This window comes from Rhinoderma darwinii, chromosome 12 (genome assembly GCF_050947455.1).
Source record: "Rhinoderma darwinii isolate aRhiDar2 chromosome 12, aRhiDar2.hap1, whole genome shotgun sequence".
NCBI lineage: Eukaryota > Metazoa > Chordata > Amphibia > Anura > Rhinodermatidae > Rhinoderma > Rhinoderma darwinii.
This window is the reverse complement of record NC_134698.1, coordinates 5871426-5892402: the sequence shown is the minus strand read 5'-3', so window position 1 is coordinate 5892402 and position 20977 is coordinate 5871426. Positions and strand designations below refer to the sequence as shown.

General features: G+C 47.3%; 2 protein-coding genes across 3 annotated transcripts; one reads left to right on the top strand and one right to left on the bottom strand.

Moving 5' to 3' along the window:
* Window positions 1–107: 107 nt before the first annotated feature.
* Window positions 108–4299, bottom strand: LAMTOR2 (late endosomal/lysosomal adaptor, MAPK and MTOR activator 2). Of its 2 annotated transcripts, none has more exons than XM_075843911.1 (4): window positions 4037–4299; window positions 3242–3404; window positions 977–1066; window positions 108–365 (listed from the first exon to the last, which is right to left on the bottom strand). In XM_075843911.1, the coding sequence occupies exons 1-4, from the start codon at window positions 4075–4077 to the stop codon at window positions 309–311; spliced, it is 351 nt and encodes a 116-aa protein (XP_075700026.1). In that variant the 5' UTR covers window positions 4078–4299; the 3' UTR covers window positions 108–308. The 2 variants fall into 2 exon arrangements, with proteins under 2 accessions (XP_075700026.1, XP_075700025.1); XM_075843910.1 differs by lacking the exon at window positions 4037–4299 and adding an exon at window positions 3797–3948.
* On the top strand, window positions 4260–17290 carry UBQLN4 (ubiquilin 4). Its single transcript, XM_075843909.1, has 11 exons — window positions 4260–4555; window positions 7821–7972; window positions 8188–8393; window positions 8488–8750; window positions 8834–8992; window positions 9182–9398; window positions 13705–13844; window positions 13998–14081; window positions 14206–14321; window positions 15244–15409; window positions 16560–17290. The coding sequence occupies exons 1-11, from the start codon at window positions 4418–4420 to the stop codon at window positions 16710–16712; spliced, it is 1794 nt and encodes a 597-aa protein (XP_075700024.1). The 5' UTR covers window positions 4260–4417; the 3' UTR covers window positions 16713–17290.
* Window positions 17291–20977: the final 3687 nt, after the last annotated feature.

Here is a 20977-nt window from a genome sequence, read left to right as displayed (position 1 = left end):
GCATTTAGGACATATAATATGCCATTTTTCCAGTTTAGTCGCCGACTAAACGAAAGGACTCAAAATACGAAGCATCTTTACAATAGTAATAGCCGGGGGTCCTCGGCTGTCAGTTCTATACATCCTTTATTGGCCACAATGGGCTCCACTGAAATCCAGACTTCTGTACAAGGAAATTTATCATCATTATATAACACGGGAATACGGGAGGATCGGGCAGAGACTTCTATCGCGAGAAGGAATCGGGGATGAGAGCGTTCTTCACCAGCGTCTGCCGAGAACAGTCCACATGAACCCAGAGAAGGTCCTCAAGACGCGGACACCTGGTTAAGCGGCTCCTCGAGGTACTCCACTAGAGCCTGGGCCTAGGGAACCACAATAATGAGATTAATTAACGTACAGATCTGCAATGTAAATCAATAAAGTAGATAATCAGGCTCCACCCCCTTATTGAGGCTCCTCCTACTTTATCTACGTGCTGCATTTTTCATTGGTGGCTTCATTGTAGTTTATAATTATGTTCTTGCTGTAATGGGAATCAGCTCTCCAGGCACCGACTTCAGTTAATCTAAACAAGCAGCGCTGCAGTGTAAAGCATGGGGGTGGGAACTTTCTAATGTACTCTGTCCTTTTGAATCACAAAGGATTGCTCAGGATGGATATAAACTCTCAACTGTTATGATTAGGTCTGTACTGGTTATTAGTCATTGGATACAAATAAGAATGTTCCCGTTCACTGGTGGCAAGCAGAGATCTTGAAAATGGTGAGGAATTCAAATGCAAAGTATTTTAGAACGGTGCAGAAATTTTGATTATGCAGTGATTCAGATTTAGTTATTGGACATCCCCTTTTAGATATCGACAGACAGATGATCTAAATCTCACCATTTTTAAGATCTCTGCTTACTGTAAGTGAATGGGAACCTTCTCGTTTACATCTAGAGACTAGCGGCACGAGGTAATGACAGTCACTCACCTTTGCTTTCAGCATGCCAAATCCGACAGTCTCTTTGGCATACATGCACAGCAGCAGGTTCGACACTCTTGTTATCGCAACGCGACCTTCCTGTGGGGGGGAAGCAACAAAACAGGGTTACAGGAAACACAACGACGCCCCCTACAGCAGAAAACTCAGAGCTCATCAATGTCCCACTGATTAAATAGAGAGGACAGATCCTCCTGGTTCCGATGCAGGCTGTGTAAACATTCCCAAAGACACGGTGATGCGTGAACTGCACCTCGTAAGAGGCCTTTTAAAGACTGCTGTTCCCTCATCCCACCATGCTTTACACTGCAGCTCTTCTTGTTCGGATTGTCCGCCGTGTAGAAGCACAAACCCACCACCCCTGAGATATACAAGGGGCGTCTCCTCTAGAATCTGTCAGTGACCGTCAAGGCAAATGAAACAGAAGAGTATTTAACCGCTTAATGACCACCGATACGCCTTTTCACCGCGGTCATTAAGGGGATTTCCACGGCGGTCTAATCAACGTCCTGCACATATACGGTATCCCCGCAATCGTAATGATCCAAATAATAAACTTAGCGTATTATTTAAACCGCAAGAACGCCTTAAAAAAAACAACTCAAAAAACAGCGGCAAAATTGCTAGTTTTTTTTCCATTCCCCCCAAAAGATAATAATAAAAAATTCATCAATAAGTCCAATTTACCCCAAAATGGTAGCAATGAAGTCCCGCGAAGAAAGAAACCCTCATATGGCGACATTGACGGAAAAATAAAAAAGTTACGGCTCTGGAAACGCGGCGACGCAAAATAAAATTATTTTAGTTCGAAAATGTTTTTATTCTTTAAAAGTAACAAAACATAAAAAAAACGTACACGTATGTGGTATCGCCGTAATCGTACCGACCCATAGAATAAAGGTAGCATGTTATTCACACCGCACGGTAAACGGCGTAAATGTGAAATGCATAGAAAAATGGCGGCAAAATTGCTGTTTTTTTTAATATCCCCCCCTAAAAACAAAGTTAATAAAAAAATTCTATATACCCCAAAACGGTGCAGTTGAAAAATACAACTCATCCTGCAAAAAACAAGTCCTCGTACAGCCGCGTCCATGTGAAAATAAATAAGTTCTGGCCCTTTAAATGTGGCGATGGAAAAACTAAAAAAGTTGCTTGGTCATTACTATTGTAATAGTTCAGACTTTTACGGACGCGGCGATACCAATTATGTTTATTTATTTATTTTTTTACTATGCTCTAGGGGGAAAATGGGAAAAAAAATATTTTTTTTTCAACTTTATACATTTTATTATTTTTTACATAAAAAAAACAAACAACTTTATTTTACTAAATTTAACTTTTTTTTTTTATTAGTCCCCCTAGGGGACTTGAACCAGCGATCGTTCGATCGCTTGCACTATATGCAGTACTAATGTATTACAGTAGATGGTCTTTCTGACAGGCTTAATAGAAGCACAAAGATGGCGGACCTGGGGTTCTTCAGTAGGCCCCCATAGCAACCATCACCACCCGCGCGACTGAATTGCGGTGGCGCGATGAGCTGCTAGAGGGGGTTGCCCCCCTCGAACGATTTAAATGAGCGGGATCCCGCTTGTTACTGTGAAATGTCGACTGGAGCCCGCTCCATACTTCCCCTACCCGGCTATGAAGTAGCCTTACGTCAAATGTCGGGAAGGGGTTAACCCCTGGTTATAGAGGCGTGTCCTTACAGTCTCACGGTCAGCCCTGATTGGACGTTGTCAGTCTGTGTAGAGACACACCCCCAACTGGTAACACCCAGTTGTCGATTTATTCATACATTTCTAGGAGGAATAACAGAGGAACGGAGAGTTCTAAGAAAAGATGTTCTAGAATTGTTATTTCATGGGGAATAGAGAGGGGACGGGTCCCCTTTAATTACGGACGTGGTGGTAACGGTCGAGAGCTCAGCTGCCACATAGGACTATTTGTATAGGGGGCACCACTTAGAGCAGCACCATGTCTTATACAAGGGGCACTCTTTGGCGCTTATAGATCAAGAATTAAAGAAATGGTCCACTTTGGATCACCCCTCTCCATTAGGCAGGTCCCCCGGCGACTTTGGTATATCTGTGGGGGGAGTGAACCATTATATAGGATCTACTGAAATAGGTGGCTCACTGCCCAGGCTACAAGGGGCAGTCACCCAAGAGCTAATGGGGGGTCATGATCAGGGGGACCCTCCCTCTAAACGCGTTTGAAGTTTTCCTAGAATTGAGGTTTCGGAATACCCACCATACAGTCCATAAGGATGAATTTAAGATTGTCCTCGTTGAACGCCTGATGTCCGTTCTTATCATAGGCAGCCCAAATGTTGCTAGCAATAGCAGCTGTAACTCGGGCGTCTGTGTCGCCATAGCCAGAATACGCAAGTAGAGAGCCTTCATTGTTCAGGAGCCTGCGAGGAGGGCGGAAAGAAAACAGCAAGCACCTTAGTAACCCCAATCCGGGCGTAGACACATTTAAAGCGTTAGAAAAACATGGCAACTTTCTTCCACAAACAGCGCCATCCCTCAACACAGGTTGTGTGCGGTATTACAGCTCAAACCCCATGGAGAAGAGCTGCAATACCAGGCAGGACCTGTTTACAGGTGTGGCGCTGTTTGCAGTAGATACTCAGAAATGAAACATTTGAAGAGGGGAAAACATTCTCCTATGCACAGTGGACTTCCTGCTTTGCACCCAGTGCTCTGGCTGATAACAGAGAGTAATAGCGGATGTGGCTGCCAGGGTTCTGCAGGCTAATCAGGCGAAGTCCATGCAATGGACGGAGAGGAGCTGTATACTCACAGAGTGCTCTGCACACCCCCGGTGTTGGCCTGGCTCAGCACCTGGGTCAGAGCTTTGGGTCGCAACATAATAATTCTCCTACAGCAAGTCCAAGCGTTCAGTCTGTCTCCTGTAGTCACAAGCTCCTGTCATGTGACCTGACAAACCCCACCCACGCAGTGCATGGCGGGAAATGCAGTCCAAAAAAAGAGACTACAAAACCCAAGAAATTGTTATATGCGTTAAAATGAACTCACTTACAGCCTGTGTGGTACAAGCGACAGGAATAATGATGATGGCATTGAAATAGTATTAATATGAAAGAAAAAAAATATAAAAATTTGGCAGAGGCTTGCGTTGTCCTAGCAACGATTTAGGCCCTGGAACGCACGATCCGTTTGGTTGTGTGTGATTGGTCCGCGTAGTTATTGCATTCCAAAAAGCCGCGCTGTGGTTGGTGGAATCGGGTCAGCTGGTTGTGTGGAATGACGCAGCACCATCACAAGCGCTGGTTCCTCCTCGCCGCGTGAGGTCGCTAGAGCGTTCAGCAACCGAAACAAAGCGCGGAGGTCCCTGTTTCGTCCCAGCCGGCTACACTCCCCCCTTTTCTGCTCCTCCTCGGGGTGGGCGGGTGCAAACAAGATGGCGGAGAGCGGCGCTGACGGTGCGGCCTCCGGTAACCCCGGACAGGCGCCGAGCAAAGGCCTTATCCGGGTCACTGTCAAGACACCCAAGGACAAGGAGGAAATCGCGATTGGAGAGACGGCGTGTGTGCGGGAGGTGAGCGCCGGCCGGGCTGCATTATGGGTGATGGGGCAGTGGTGGCCGCTCACACTGGACGGGTCACGTGCACCGCCGCTTACCAGAGTTGCCACCTACTGCCCTGTGTGTACCTGTGTGATCCCGACTCCGTCACCTTGTGTGCCCACATATCACTACTGAGCAGCGAGAGGTCTGGGTCCTTCCTCTTCCCTATACAGCCGTGGATCTGGGCCCCCGTATTTTTTCCTGTGGCTCTGGGTCGTCCCCCCCTCTTTTTTTTTTTCCTGTGGCTCTGGGTCCGTCCCGTCCCCCCTCTTTTTTTCCTGTGGCTCTGGGTCCGTCCCCCTCTCTTTTTTTTCCTGTGGCTCTGGGTCCGTCCCCCTCTCTTTTTTTTCCTGTGGCTCTGGGTCCGTCCCCCTCTCTTTTTTTTCCTGTGGCTCTGGGTCCATCCCCCTCTTTTTTTTCCTGTGGCTCTGGGTCCATCCCCCTCTTTTTTTTCCTGTGGCTCTGGGTCCGTCCCCCTCTTTTTTTTCCTGTGGCTCTGGGTCCGTCCCCCTCTTTTTTTTCCTGTGGCTCTGGGTCCGTCCCCCTCTTTTTTTTCCTGTGGCTCTGGGTCCGTCCCCCTCTTTTTTTTCCTGTGGCTCTGGGTCCGTCCCCCTCTTTTTTTTCCTGTGGCTCTGGGTCCGTCCCCCTCTTTTTTTTCCTGTGGCTCTGGGTCCGTCCCCCTCTTTTTTTTCCTGTGGCTCTGGGTCCCTCCCGTCCCCCTCTCTTTTTTTTCCTGTGGCTCTGGGTCCCTCCCGTCCCCCTCTCTTTTTTTTTCCTGTGGCTCTTGGTCATTGAAGTTAATGTGAGGACTGCGTGCAAAAAAAATATGCGCGCTGCAGGTTTTTTCTGCCTCCCGTTGGTTTCAGTGGGAGGTCAGAAGTGGAAAACACGGAAATAAAGGACGTGGCACTTTTATTTTCCCCGCAAGCAGCCAAAATTCGCCCTGGAATAGAAACTCCTCGTTCTCCCATTGATATCAATGGAATGCGATTTCGGCCATTTTTAGTGTTGATTCCGCGGTTTCTTTGTCATAATTAGCGCCAAAAAACTTTGTTTGAACTGACCCATATACAGTAGCATCCCAGGAGGCCGCACTTCTCGGACAATGCAGGGACGCGGGAATTACACCCGAAGAACCTACCACAATTTGGCGCAGTTTTTTTGGATGGAGTCCAGGGCGTATACGCGGTGTTCTTTTATGCAGCGTTTCCACCCTGTGTGAACATACTCTTATTCGGCAAACTACTACGTTCAAACATCTCCTGCTTGTTCAGTGTCTGTATAGAACTTGTGCTGGTGATTTGCATTCTGGGAAGTGTAGTCTTTACATGCGGTCATCTCCTATAGATATATAAAGCTTTCTCCTGCATTCTAGGGGCTCAGCTGAGCTGCTTGGGAGGGTCTGACTACAATCTTCCAGCAGAATAGTGATTGCAGCTCTGGAGTAGGTCACCATTGTGCAAAAAGTTGGATACCAAACATTGCCGGGCCATGTAATAGAAGCCGAATCATTGTATAATGGAAAGTTCTGCAACTTTCTAATATACTTTGTCCACCAATCGTTTCACAATCTCTGCTTGCTGTCAGTAAATAAGAACTTTCATGTTTTTATCCAGGGGCTGGGAACCTTTACAGATCTTACACTTCTAGCAGCTGCAGGTTTGCTACAATTTCGTCCAAACTTCTCCTGTGACAATTTTTGTAGTTAAACAGGTCTACAGCGCGGGCAACACGTGTCAGGCTGTTTAGCTCATAGAGGATTGCCATTGTGACAAACCCTCAGCTGTGAGGCGTATTGGGTTTATACAGATTTTCCGGCACTGGATGTTCCCATTCACTGACGGCAAGCAGAGATGTTCAAAATGGTGACTATTCGAAACACAAAGTCTATTAGAAAGTTGCAGACACTCGTGATACCTGTCTGATCTGTTTCCCTGGGAGATCAGCGGCACTAGCAAAACCTAATGGCGCGCGGTGGAAATAATCGTGGCCAGCGGTATGTCTCACCATCGGGGGAGCAGCCTTAAAGAAACACTCCAAGCAAAACTGATTGGCTGTAATTCCTAGAGGGGGCGGAGCTTGACATTGAATTTAAAGAACGCCTGATAAGATCCCTGTGTCATGCCCCGCCCCCTCCGACACTAGGAATAATGCAGTACATCAGTTTGACTGGAGGGCTCCTTTGAGAAAAGGGGTCCCGATATGGGGCAGACATGGGCCTGCTGCTGTGGGGGAGGGTATATCAGAGCGTTATCTATAAGCCTATATGTATACGCACGTATATAGATCTATAGCACATGCTGCGGTCTCGGACAGCGTCGCCGGTTCATCTCCATCTCCCGGGGGATGTTTCGGCACCAGAGTCGGGGGATGATGTAAATATTGCGTTCTATATTACATTGACTTCCTCCGTTTCCTTGAGGCCTCATCGATCTCGTCTGCGTTTAATAAGATCTGGATAACGTTAATTATCACAATGTCCCTCGTAACGGAAAACTCACTTATAAGGGTCGTATTCCTTCTACTAGAGCGCTACCCAGCTTTCCCAGGCCCCTGAATGGCGGTTTCTACTCCTTTTTCAGGGTACATGGGGGGGGAGGGGGGGTTATTATTCTGGTGCTGGGACATTGCATAATGCCGTGTCTGTGTGGTGAAGGCTCTGGAGTAAGAGCTGCCTCTGTGCCAGTGTGTCAGCGCCAGTCTCTGTGGAGTTCGCCAGTCGCCCTGTGACACAGCTGAGGCCGTGTTGTAATCGCACGCTCTCGTCCAAGCAGATGACATTTTGTTTGCTTTCTTCTTGTTTATTTCCAGAGCTGTTACCCTCGTCGCAATGGGAATTCATTTATTAATTAACCCCTTGAGAGTCGCAGGACGTCCCTCCGTTCAGGTGCCATTTTTTTCCAAGCAAATCACGTAGGCCTAAATTACAAGTCATCAGACCGACTCGGTCTAGTATATGTCTTACCGATCCTTTGCTAGTCTTGGCTGATGTAATGACTAATACTCTAGTCGCATCCAGAGCTGCGTTCATAATTCTGCTGTAATGCATGCTGGGCTCCCATAATGCACCTCACTCTGGAGAACACACGATTGCCTATTGTGAGTGATTTAAATATGGGAACCTCTCGTATGGCTGATATAAACATTTAAAATCAGCGCCCATAACGGTTGAATGTTTTTAGTTATAACCCCCCCCCCCCCTGACTGTACGTTTTTGTTGTTTTTTTTATCCCCGCAGTTCAAGGAGGAGATTTCCAGGAGGTTTAAAGCCAAGAAGGATCAGCTGGTACTGATCTTCGCCGGGAAGATCTTGAAAGACGGCGACACATTGAACCAACATGGCATCAAAGATGGCCTCACCGTACATCTCGTCATCAAAACGGCACAGAAGTGAGTGGTGGCGGCGGCGTAGTCACGCGGGAAAAAAACGAACCTATGGATGTGATAAGGGTCTGGGTATAGATAGATAGCCCGCTCCATACAACGCGCGACAATGCGTTAAGTGGTTCGACCAATCACGTGGACAATATGGGGCTTGTTAATTCGGGCCAGAAAACGTACTTGGGAGAATAACGTAAAATACTAGTGAAGTTGTCTGTGTTTAGGTCCCAGGATCCATCCGCCTTGTCGCCTTCAGCTGCTGCCACCGCTGCTGCCGTCGCTGCCTCTACCGCCTCCTCTTCACCTACAGGAAATGACGACTCCCCCTCACAGCCCAGCTCCGCAGCCGCCACCCCTGACATCTCCGGTGGTACCACCAGGGCGAGTGGCACGAGCCCCCCTGATCGGGCTCCCTCTCCGAGCATCCTTTGTAAGTATAGACCCCGCTTCATTGACTGAGTGGCGGTTTCTCGTTTCCTGCCGGAGTGTACGACACTGTATGTTCTCTCCTCTCTGTCTTCCAGCCGGGTTTGGAGGACTGTCTGGTTTGGGCAACCTGGGCATGGGCTCCGCCAACTTCATGGAGCTTCAGCAACAGATGCAGCGGCAGCTGATGTCCAACCCGGAGATGTTGTCTCAGATCATGGAGAACCCGCTAGTGCAGAATATGATGTCTAACCCGGACCTCATGAGGCAAATGATCGTGGCCAACCCGCAAATGCAGCAGCTGATGGAGAGGAACCCGGAAATAAGTCACATGCTGAACAACCCGGAGCTCATGAGACAGGTATGGGACGCGGGCACGACCCTGGATCGGCTCATGCGGGAGATGTCCCGGCTAGGATATTGATTTTGCACACAATGTTTCAGACCATGGAGCTGGCCCGCAACCCCGCTATGATGCAGGAAATGATGCGGAACCAGGACCGCGCGCTCAGCAACTTGGAAAGCATCCCGGGAGGATATAACGCTTTACGACGCATGTACACCGATATACAGGAGCCGATGTTCAGCGCCGCCAGGGAGCAGGTAAGATTAGGTGCTATTCACCAGCCCACCAGCAGAGGGCGCACTAAGTCTTATAGCTCTGTAGCCGACGGGTTAGGAGCGTCATGGGGAACATACACTTATTGAACTTCATTATAAACCGGCAGGCGGGGACTTGTGTTTAATTGAATATGTGTATATATATATTTTTAATGACCTCTGTTTTTCCAGTTTGGCAACAACCCGTTTTCCGCAATGGGGGGCTCGGAGGGTTCAGCCGCTCAGCCGTTACGCACCGAGAACCGCGAGCCTCTTCCAAACCCCTGGAATCCATCTTCCCCACAGAGCCAGCCCCCCACCAGCGAGGGCAACAGCAGCTCCACTACCAGCCAGAGTGCCCCGACCGTATCAAACCCGTTTGGCATCAATGCTGCAAATCTGGGGACAGGTAAGAGCTCATTGCAGGTATTCTCCTTACTGCGGATGTGGCATCTTGGGTATAGTCGTGGCCACTAGGCTGGCAGATATTTGGCTGATCAGTCCATATATTTCCCGCTCGGGCTGGCCAATTCATTGGAAAGAAAACGAAATAGAAATTCAGCGCAAATTAACAGAGGTCCTCGCATTTCGTTTTTTTTCGCGGAGGGGGTTCCAATTTATTATACACCGTGAGGCCAGCAATAAGGGCATTATATTGGGTGTGGGGGCAGCTATTGGGGCATTCTGCGTTTGGGGGCATTATCGGGGTATATTCTATACAATAGTATACTGCGGGCTCAGTGGATATTCAATGGCGAGGTGTTCAAATAGGGGGCGTGTCCGAAAAGGATCATTAATCGTAATCGAGGTCACATGTTCAATCAATTGTGATTTTGATTTGGGTTCTAATCGCCCGGCCCTACGCTGCGCACACACTTGCCCTTCAAGGGTCAGGCAGCAGGATGAATATCTGATTTGGCTAGGATATCCGCCACTTAGTCCAGCATAGCTTTCCCGATAGGCCATGTTGGGGATCAGCTCCACATTTTAAAGTGTGAATGAGCATCTAAATTTTAGGCTCATTATTTGACGTTGCTGCGGGAGGGTATGAGGTTTACAGAGCGGAGTTACACGTCTTATGCCTAGGGGATGCGTAGAAACTTCGATACCGTGCACCCCCAAACTGTTCGATACCGTTGCTTCATGTATTTTGATACCAATCTGTGCGGCCGCGCAGCTTAGCATTGTAACACATGAATGTGTGAGCGGGGCTGCGGCTGTGTGATAGAGCCACTGCCCCGCTCCTGAGTCCTGACAAGTGAGCGCTGTCCGGATTAAGTCAGAGCATGGCGGGCGCACTACAAAACACACCCATGTTCAGTGCCTGCGCTCATTAGTGCAGCGCCGGCCGCATCTCCTCATGCTGACCGCGCGCGCACTTTGTCAGGAGCGGGGCAATGTATTACACAGCCGCAGCCCCGCTGGCGGAAATCAGAGAAACCTCATCTCCACCGCTATTCCCATGAACGCTGCGATCAAAGCGGACCGCCACCGCAGCATTCAGGGGAGAATGAGAAAGGGGGAATCCCTGTGACACAATCGAGGGACATGCCATATATGGGCAGACAGCCCAGGGTCCATTGAAGGACCCCAGGGCTGTCTTACCCAAGTATGCCCTAACAGGAAATATGGTATGTCCTAACAACTGCCTGTGTACGATCCGTACACAGGCTCATGTACTGGCATAAATCTGATATGTGCCAGTACAATAAAAGTAAAGACCTAAAGTAATAATACATTTAAAAAAATACATAACACGTACACATATTGGGTATTGGCGCGGCCGTAATAACCTGCACAACAATTATTTTTTTGCGTCATTTATGATGTGTACGATGTAAAAAAATAAAAACTTTTCACTTATTATTGTGGGGCACCCATCATGTACCTTACACATTAACCCATTATGACTGGGAAACATGATGGGGTTAATTACTATTAATGTGAGGCACGTGGAGGTTAAATTCATCATCGCACCTCGCGCCTCACATCAGAAAACGGAAGAACTTTATTAATTTTTTTATTACTGTTGGCAAAGTATCGTTTTGGTATCGAAATCGCAAATACTACACGAAGTATCGGTATCGAAGTCCAAATTCTGTGACATCCCTATTTATGCCAGTGTCGGTTGGACCTGATAAACGTCATCTTTGGGGTCCTGTTAAAACCTGATAAGGATCCGATGGATTGTGGCTCCTATCGACCGATATCTCTATTAAATAGCGATTACAAGATACTTACCAAAATCTTAGCAAATAGGCTCAAAGTCATCTCCCAAGTAATTCACGAGGACCAATCTGGCTTTATGCCGGGGAAATCCACATCCGACAACATCCGTAGGGTACAGATACTTGCACAGATAGGAGAAGCTATGAAGGCAGACTGGGCAATGGCTTCATTAGATGCCGCTAAAGCCTTTGATTCCATTCAATGGGCATACTTGTTGGAGACTTTGGATAGATTTGGATTTGGGCCTCAATTCCTTAGGTGGATCTCTCCTATATAAGGAACCACGGGCACAAATTCTGGTGTTATCCCCGCATTTTCGCTTACAGAGGGGCACTAGGCAGGGCTGTCCCCTCTCTCCTTTACTGTTTGCCCTCGCTATTGAACCTCTAGCCCTACGAATCCGGCAGCACCCCGAGTACAAAGGGATAGGGCTGGGGGGAAAGGAGGAAAGAATTGGCTTGTATGCAGATGATATGGTCCTTATGTCCCAACCCAGGGAGACGCTACCCGTTGCGATCACTGCTTTAGAATCATTTGGGAAGTTCTCGGGACTTCACATTAATTGGACCAAGTTGTTTTTTATGCCCCTGCAGGGAACGGGATGGCCAGACTTCATACAGGGTCTACGGGTAGTCTCTTCATTTAAATACCTTGATATCATTATAAATCGGGACCATAGAAATGATCATGATACTAATATCTTACCACTGCTGGATTATGTAAGGGGCAAGTTCAGGATCTGGAGTCCTCTCCCCCTGGCGGTAACTGGTAGGATTAACTTAATTAAAATGGTCATCCTCCCCAAATGCCTATATATCCTAGAACACGCAGCGACACCGGTGTACAAAAGCTTCTTTAAGCAGATACATTCATCTGGGGTGCAAATAGGTCAAAACTCAGCCTCACTACTCTGCAGCGACCCAAAACACAGGGGGGAGCTGCCTTGCCGGATCTCTTTCTGTACTATCTAGCGGGGCAATTCCGATATTTAAAAGCATGGGTAAATGACACGACGCTGACAAATAGGGAACAGCACCTGGCGGTCTACCTGCAAATACCTACCCTTTGGCCAGTATTGGAAGGTCCCATGAATGCACTCAAGAATGTACTACATGTTCATAGGGTGGCTTCCCAGGTATGGTCAGCTGCAAAGGGCATTTACGGGTACACTGACGTGCAGACAGACATGCCATTATGGTCAAACTCGCTCCTCACACAGGTATCAGAGGACCTGGCCCCAATATTCTGGATTCTGCATGGGATACACAATATAGGGGATGTATATGAGGGAAACAGCCTTCAATCCTTTACACAGCTGCAGTCGGAATTTACACTGCCCAGGTCTGCCTTTTACAGGTACTTGCAATTGCGCCATGCTCTCAGGGTCCAGTTCCCTGCCCCAGATACGGCATTCTCACAATTTCCATTGATAGGAGTATTTCGATCCCAAGGACCCAGAGGGTTAATATCGGCCATATACACGTCTCTCATAACGGCCAAAGTTAGCACACCACTACCGGTACAGGACAAATGGAGAGCACAGATACCCGACCTCACTGAGGAGGAATGGGAGGAGATTCTCTCTTCCCCACTCTGTGTCCCCAGCGGCCAATAACAGGATGATACAACGATCCATGATACATCAGAGCTACCTTACTGCCGTTAGGCTACAAAAAATGGGTAGATATCCGAGCACGGAGTGTCACAGGTGTCGGTTTCCCAGGGCCGACTTCTGGCACATGATCTGGGCGTGTCCATTTGTTTCCTCTTTCTGGGATGAGGTACTCGGGGTAGCAGCTGGAATTCTGCATATTCCTGTCCCGGCAACTCCGCAGATTTGCTTGTTCGGTGTTCTCCAGGACGAATGTTGGCCGGGAAATACGGTTTATGGCAAGGAAGGCTATTGCTCTTAGATGGATGGACCCGCGTCCTCCCAAGGTGAATAAGTGGAAATCACTTGTGAATTCGATCATCCCTTACGAACGGATAATGTATAAACAAAGAGGATGCCTTGATGAATTCTATAAAATCTGGGACGCATGGTGTGAATCTGCAGAGACTCGATATACCCCACACAGATATCATGACATCCGGAGATCGCTGACACTCCGCTAAATGAAAGGGTAATGAATCATCATAGCCTCCGGCACGGTGCCTGGCTCAGCATGTGATACGGGAGATGTATATTGTTTGTATGTTAAGGTGTATGTATTCTTCTTGATATGTTGAGACGTGTTGTAATGTGCACTTCTCTGCATTCCTTTTTGCATACAATGTATGGTGTAACTGCATTTGTACTATATGTTTTCAATAGCACGAGTTTAAAAAAAAAAAAACGTCATCTTTGGCGTTGCTGCGCTTAAACCGGGAGATGCGCTGCTGACACGATGGAAATGTATGGGGACGAGCGATCACCGTAGCGGTCGCTCCTCCCCCTACATAATCGATTATTGCTCGATCAACGTGGTTTCTTTTTCTTGTTTTAGGCATGTTTAACAGTCCAGAAATGCAGGGCCTGTTGCAACAGATCTCCGAGAACCCCCAACTAATACAGAGCATGATCTCGGCCCCCTACATGCGCACTATGATGCAGACACTCTCCCAAAATCCAGACTTCACTGCTCAGGTTGGTTTATGCCCTGTACTCTCTAAACCAATGGGGCGTGCCGCCAGGTTATTGATGGCCTAGTGATCAGTTATACCATCAATATCCTGATCGTTGGGGGGGTCAGTCGTGGACGACGGGTGACGTTATATCTCGTCTTGATCTTCTCCCCAGATGATGGGAAACATTCCAATCTTTGCTGGTAACCCCCAGCTACAGGAACAGCTCCGGCTCCAGATGCCAGTCTTCCTACAGCAGGTAAAGAGATGGGATCCGTGCCGTAGTCTGAGATGGTATAATGACGCCAATGGATAAGTGTTGTGAGGAGTCTCCTGTAACGTATGTTTCTTACACTTTCTTATACCCGTGTTGTGACCCGCAGATGCAGAATCCAGAATCCCTCTCTCTAATGACCAATCCCCGAGCCATGCAGGCCCTCCTCCAGATCCAGCAGGGACTCCAGACTCTCCAGACAGAGGCCCCGACCCTGATCTCTGGGTAAGACCAACTTTCAGATCAGAGCCTTGTAAAAACTAGAAGGCCTTGTTCACACAGTGCAGATTTTGCATGGGGTGTTTTTTTTTTGGTTTTTAAAAGCCTAAGCAGGCGAAATATATAAGACAGGCCTTCTAGGTCTGCTCTCCTGGATCCAATTCTGGTTTTAACTTAAAGAATGCAGGCACAATCTGCACTGTGTGAACAAGGCTTAAAATGTGCCTGTGAGGGCTAAACTGCAACTAATTGGAAAAAATAAACGGTCCGTTTTTTTTTGTTTTTCGGTCATGTGCCGGTTTCTAATGTATCCGCTTCCTCCGATACAGTTGAATCCGATGGTGGAGCAGGATGCCGTCAGCTCCCCGCTCCACCATTCACTATGTAACGGCTGCTTGTCTCCACCATTGGATTCAACTGTATCGGAGACCTGCTGAGGGTTCTCCTCCACTCGTCGTGGAAACGGGGTCAGATGAGCATTATTTTTTATTAGGCACTGGGGGGCATTATACTGGGTGCGGGGGATATATATTCATTTAATGGTATGCAAATAGGGGGCGTGACATTTAAAAAGGGGTGTGGTCTAAGTGTTCATTATTTGTCATCAAGGTTAAGGGTTCAGTTAAGTTTGATTTGGTTCGTAATCGGCCAGCACTAGTTGTCCCAGGTTATGTAATAAACCTTGTGTCATGTGCCCGGCCTGGACCTTCCTCCTCCATGGCAGAACCGACAGGGTTAGAGTTCCAGCGCTGCCTTCATTTATTTTTTGCTTTGGAGCGCCCATGCTGTGACTGGCATCGCCCCTGATTTTCTCATCACGCACAGGAACTTTCTACTTTCGAGGGATCTGTAGAACTGTTGGGCATCGGGTTTAGATTGTGATGGTCGTCTTGTCAACATCGTTCATTCAGTCTTTTCTCTTTTCCAGCCTTGGTCCCCTTGGAATCCCCGGGATGCCCCCTGCACCCAGTGGAAGCACAGCCCCTGACAATCCCTCCACACCGACCAGTGCCTCTCCAGCAGGGGGCGCCAGTAATCCTCAGCAACAAATGATGCAGCAGATGATCCAACTTCTAGCAGGAGGAAGCACCCCGGTATGACATGGGGGAAGGGATGTGGTTTTTTTTTTCCTCTAGTTAGTGGTTTTAAGGCAATGGTCACCTTTTAACCCTTTAGTGACCAGCCTATTTTAGGCCTTAATAACCAAGCAATTTTTTTCCATCATTTCATTCAAAGCGCTATAACTTTTTTTTTTTTTTTTTTCCGCCAATGCATCGGTATGAGGGCTTCTTTTTCTTGCGTGACGATTTTTAGTCTTTATTGGTACCATTTTGGAGTACATGTGACTTTTTGATCACTATCACATATTTTTTTTTTTTTTAAAGGCAGGATTCACAGAAAACAGCCATTCTGGCATTGTGTCTTATTATTTGCTGCTTAAAATAAATTTTAAAAAATGACGGCGGGATAAATAACATAACCGCTTTATAGTCGGGGTCGTTACGGATGCGACGATACCAAATATGTGGAACTTTTATTTTTTCATAATAAAGCATTTTGTAAGGGGAAGAAGTGGGTTTTTAATTTATTTTATTTTTTTACTTTGGATTTTTACTACTTTATAAACTTTTTCTTAAACTTTTTTTTGTTCTGTATTACTGCCTGTCTGTGTAAAATGGTCAGGCATTAACTAGACCTGGGAACCTTTATTATGCCCCGGCTGCCATAGAAGACACCGGTACCCTGTGATCGTATAGCATGGTGCTGGTGGGGTAGGGGAAAGCGCCCCCTCCCTCCCTCCAAAACCACTCATGAGGCGCTCTCTATTGAACACCGCATCTGAGGGGTTAATCAAGCAGGGTCGATACTGATATCGATCTCGCCCGTTCCAGTTGAGGGCAGGAGATTTAACTGCTCCCTGCTCTTGTTTATTTTCCGATGCAGCGCCGTAAAAAAAGCAATTGCATCGGCATAAAGCCCGTTAGTGGCCGCCGTAAAAACACTACCGGTTGGTCACTAACTGGTTAATAAAAATCTGGTCCTGCTGAATCAAGCGGGTGCAATTGAAGTGACTGAGCAGCCTCCTATAGAGGTTTGCACTCCCGGGGGCTATTTAGTAGCAGTCATGGCGCCCCCCCCCCCACGTTCATGAATTTAGAGGGTGATGATTTTTGTGTGTATTCTTGTCTTCCGGAATCCCATACGTCTCTAACCGACTTGTCATTTTTGCCCGATCTATTACAGGGACAGACCCCCGAGCTGCGCTTTCAGTCACAATTGGACCAGTTAAACGCAATGGGTTTCATTAACCGCGAAGCCAACCTGCAAGCACTCATCGCAACGGGCGGAGACATCAACGCGGCCATCGAAAGACTGTTGGGCTCCCAGCCCTCTTAATGTCGGCGAGCCATCTGCCCAATCAGGAACCCACAGAAATGCGCCATCCCTGACAGAACCGCCCCGGTCCCTTAGTACTTAATCCTGACCGCTAAGCATCATGGGAAGTGGCAGAGCCCTTCATGCTGTTGTCACCTGGACAGTACGGGTTTCCTGACAATGGGAGGCGCTCTGTGGTGCGGGGCCGTACACGTCTCATCTCCCTCACCTCCCTCAGGGGGGCGTGAGCCGTCAATTTTTGTTAATTTCAGCTCTTTTCGGCGCTGCTTAAACCTCGTGGCCGCGGCTCACACAGGACAAGCCCATTCAGCCTGCTCATAGCTGATCGCTCATAATTATTTAACTCACTAATCTACACATGACTTTGCTCAGCGGATATAGTGAAGTCTCCGACAACCTAGGATTTTTAATTTTTAAAAAAAAAAAAAAATTCTTGCCCTGCCCCACCCCCATTTTTTTTTTTCTCTTCCTGATATATTTTAAAAGTTTAACCTCCATCACCCTAACGATGTGGAGTCTTATTTTCATTTAGATTTGATTTTAACAATAAACCAAATGTTTTATTTTTCCTGAACTTACGCACTGACTCGTAATCGTGATTCGGACCGGTCCCACCCGGCACGTGGCGTTGAGAGATCCATGAATGTGGCGGTTTAGGTCATGGGGCGGGGGGGGGGGGGTGATCTGTGGGAATCTTATGATTACATCCAATGGAATGGATTGCGCTTGTGTTTCTTCTGCGTGTAAGGTCATGGTTACTAAAAACATCTTGGCAAAATGGAGTGTGCGTCCCATCTGTGGGGTTGGGGGGCCGAAAAGATGGGTAATGCTTGAGTGCAATGGTTGAAGGAGAGCGTTTGACTGCCTTTTTTTTTTTTTTTACTTTTTGGAATGCCTTTAGTTAAAGTGTAACTAAACTTTTATAAAACTTTTGACATGTCAGAAGTTTTGATCGGTGGGGGGTCCAAGCGCTGAGACTCCCACTGATTCCTAAAACGAAGAGGCTGAAGCGCGCAGGTGACCGCTGTGCCGCTTAGTTTCTGATCGGCTCTGGAAAGCCGAGCAAGCATCTATTGCTCGATCGATCGACTTTCTGCCGCTTCGTTTTAGTGATCGGTGGGGGTCTTGGCGCTTCGGAGCCCTACTGATCAAGTCTTCTGACATGCCCCTGTGGCATTTCAAAAGTTTTACCCTTTAAGGCAGCTTGAGCTTACATGACTGTCACTTTGATCAGATGATTATCCTGGGCGATCACTGTAGAAGCCCAGCGGTGATAGACAGCTGGTCACCCACTGTAACCGCCGGGATCGGTCTTTCAATCCCGGCTGTTTAACCCCTTAAATGACTTTTTTTTCAATGATCTTAGCATCTAAGATGTTTAATAGAGAGGGGGGGGGGGGGGAGCTCCCTCTGTCAGCCCATTATCAGTGCAGTGCGATCTCGGGTTACCATTACAGCCAAAACCCTAATCAAGGCTCATGGGTCTGTCTTAGGCTGGGTTCAAGCAACCTATTTTCAGGCGTGAACGAGGCGTTTTACACCTCGAATTACGCCTGGTAACACGGCTCCAATACGTCGGCAAACATCTGCCCATTCATTTCAATGGGTTTGCTGACGTACTGTGCCAACGACCTGTCATTTTACACGTCGCTGTCAAAAGACGACGCGTAAAATAACAGCCTCGTCAAAGAAGTGCAGGACACTTCTTGGGATGTAATTTGAGCCGTTCTTCATTGACTTCAATGAAGAACCGCTCCAAATTACGTCCGTAATGGACGCCTCGCAAGACTCGAGTACGAGCAATTACGTCTGAAATTCAGGAGCTGTTTTCTCCTTAAAACGGCTCCGTAATTTCAGCCGTAATTGACGTTATCGTGTGCACATACCCTAAGGGCTCTGCCTACTAGGCCGCGCAGCAGCGTATACATCAAATGTAGGAAAATAAATGGATTGGAATGTGACGATCAAAAAAAACAGCTTGGTCCTACTAAATTTATGCAAATCATGATTAAATAAATTCAACATTCTAATATACATTGTGTTTAAATTCCTTACCTTTTTCAAGATCTCTGCTTACTGTGAGTAAATGGAAACACCATTGTTTCCAGAAGCTGAAAGCCCTATAGACCCAATACTTCACGGCTGAGTATTTCAGGATTGTCTAGACTAGATACAGTTGGGGTATATTCGGTTTTTAACGTGGAAACCGCGCCAAAAAAAAGACTGAAAACCTCTCCCATTGATTTCAATGGGAGGCGGTTTTTCCCGTGAGCGTCATGCCCTTCAGGCGTTTTCGGCTCTGACCTCCCATCGACATCAATGGGAGGCAGAGAAAGCGGTTTTTGCAACGTTTTTTGCCCACAGCGCTGACAAAAACGCCCCAAGGAGTCAAAATCTGCCTGGAAATTTGGGGTATATTTTTCCGCCTGCAAAAAACGTTGCGTGAATCTAGGCCTTATATGTGCGCTTAATGAATCGGCAGCACAAACAAATCTCCTGTGTTAATAGTTTGCTACGATGTATCAGTGCAGGTAAAATGTATTGGCCTTGAACCCTTAAGGGCCCGTTCAGATCAGCGCTGCCTTTCCGTTGAGGGGTTCCGTCTGGGAAATCCGCTCAGCGGAAAGGCATATAGAAACCTTCGCTTCCTTTTGCATCACCATTGATCTCAATGGTGAGGGAAACTTTCCTAATGGTTTCTGTTTGTCACCGTTTGACAGGCTCCGTTGTTTTTGACAGAATTGATAGCGCAGTTTCCGTTTGCCTTTCCGTTGAGGCAACCTCTGACGGAACCCCTAAACGCAAAGACAACGCTGATGTGAACACAGCCTTACTCAGAGGATTGTCTAGACTAGAAGATACAATTAGGGTATGTTCACACGCTTAACAAAAAACGTCTGAAAAATACGGAGCTGATTTCAGAGAAAACCGCCTCTGATTTTCAGGCGTTTTAGAAGCTGGGCATGAAATTTGGAGCTTCTTTTGAGGCTTCTTTTCAGATGTTTTTTGAGGCGTTTTTCATAGTGTTCAATGGAAAATCCGCTCCAAAAAACGCCTCAAGAAGTGACATGCTACTTCTTTTTACGGAGCGTCTTTTTACGCTCCGTTTTTTGACCGCAAAGCGTAAAATAAAGGCTCGTGGGAACAGAACATCGTAATTCCCATTGAAAGCAATGGGCAGCTGTTTGTAGGCGTATTAATGGCGTTTTTTCAGGCGTAATTTGAGGCGTAAAACGCCCCCATTACGTCTGAAAATAGGTCGTGTGAACCCAGCCTTATAGCGAACTCCGCTGTGGGAACTGTTGGGTTTATAGGGCCAGTTCACACAGTTTTTTGACGCGGAAAACGCGCCAACAAACAGCCGAAAATGCCTCCCGGGCTTGTGGGAAAAAGGGACATTCCCTAACTTCGGGAGTTTACGCCTCTGACCTGCCATTGACATCAATGGGAGGCAGAGAGAGCGTATTTCGTGGCGGTGTATGCCTACGGCGCTCAATGGCCGCGGGCAAAAAACGCAGCGAAAATCGGCGTGCACGCAGAGGAAAATCTGCCTCAATTCCAAAAGGAATTTTGAGGCAGATTTTCCTCCTGCAAAAAACTCTTTGGCAGTATAGAAGAGTGTTCATATTCTGACAGCAAGCAGAGAAATTGAAAATGATCAAATAAATCTAAACACACACTCTATTAGAAAGCTGCAAAGCTTTTCATCATGAAGGAAATAGGCTGTCCAGTTTTATGTAAAAACACATGGCTCTGTTCACATCTGTATTGTGGCTGGGGTTTAGAATGCACAATTGACCCCATTGACTTATAATAGGGTCCATCAGGCTGTCAGTTGTGTTGATGGGAAAAATAGCGCTGCGTGCGCCTAACGGAACCTTTGACGTAGATGTGAACATAGTCTTAAAAGGGTTGTATGAGACTGATCCTTTTTCTGATTCTGTGCCGATCTTTATTGACTATAACTGGGCAGAGGGCCACCAGCAGAACTGTAAATGCAGCTTTGGCGGTGACTAGAGGATGAATGAGGTGACTAGTGGATGTATGATGTAACTGCAATCCGTGTGAGAAGTAAAGCAATGTTTTGGGAAAGGTTTGTATCCCATGAAATCTACTCGCCCGCTTACTACCATCGTCCTTCATTTGGAGTGTCAGAAGTTGAGAAGAGGAAAACTTGCTGTCACTGACGTTTAAACGAGGCGGACGGGGATTTTCTTCCGCGCCTCAGCAGCCGCACGACAATCCACCAGGGTTAATCCCTGCCA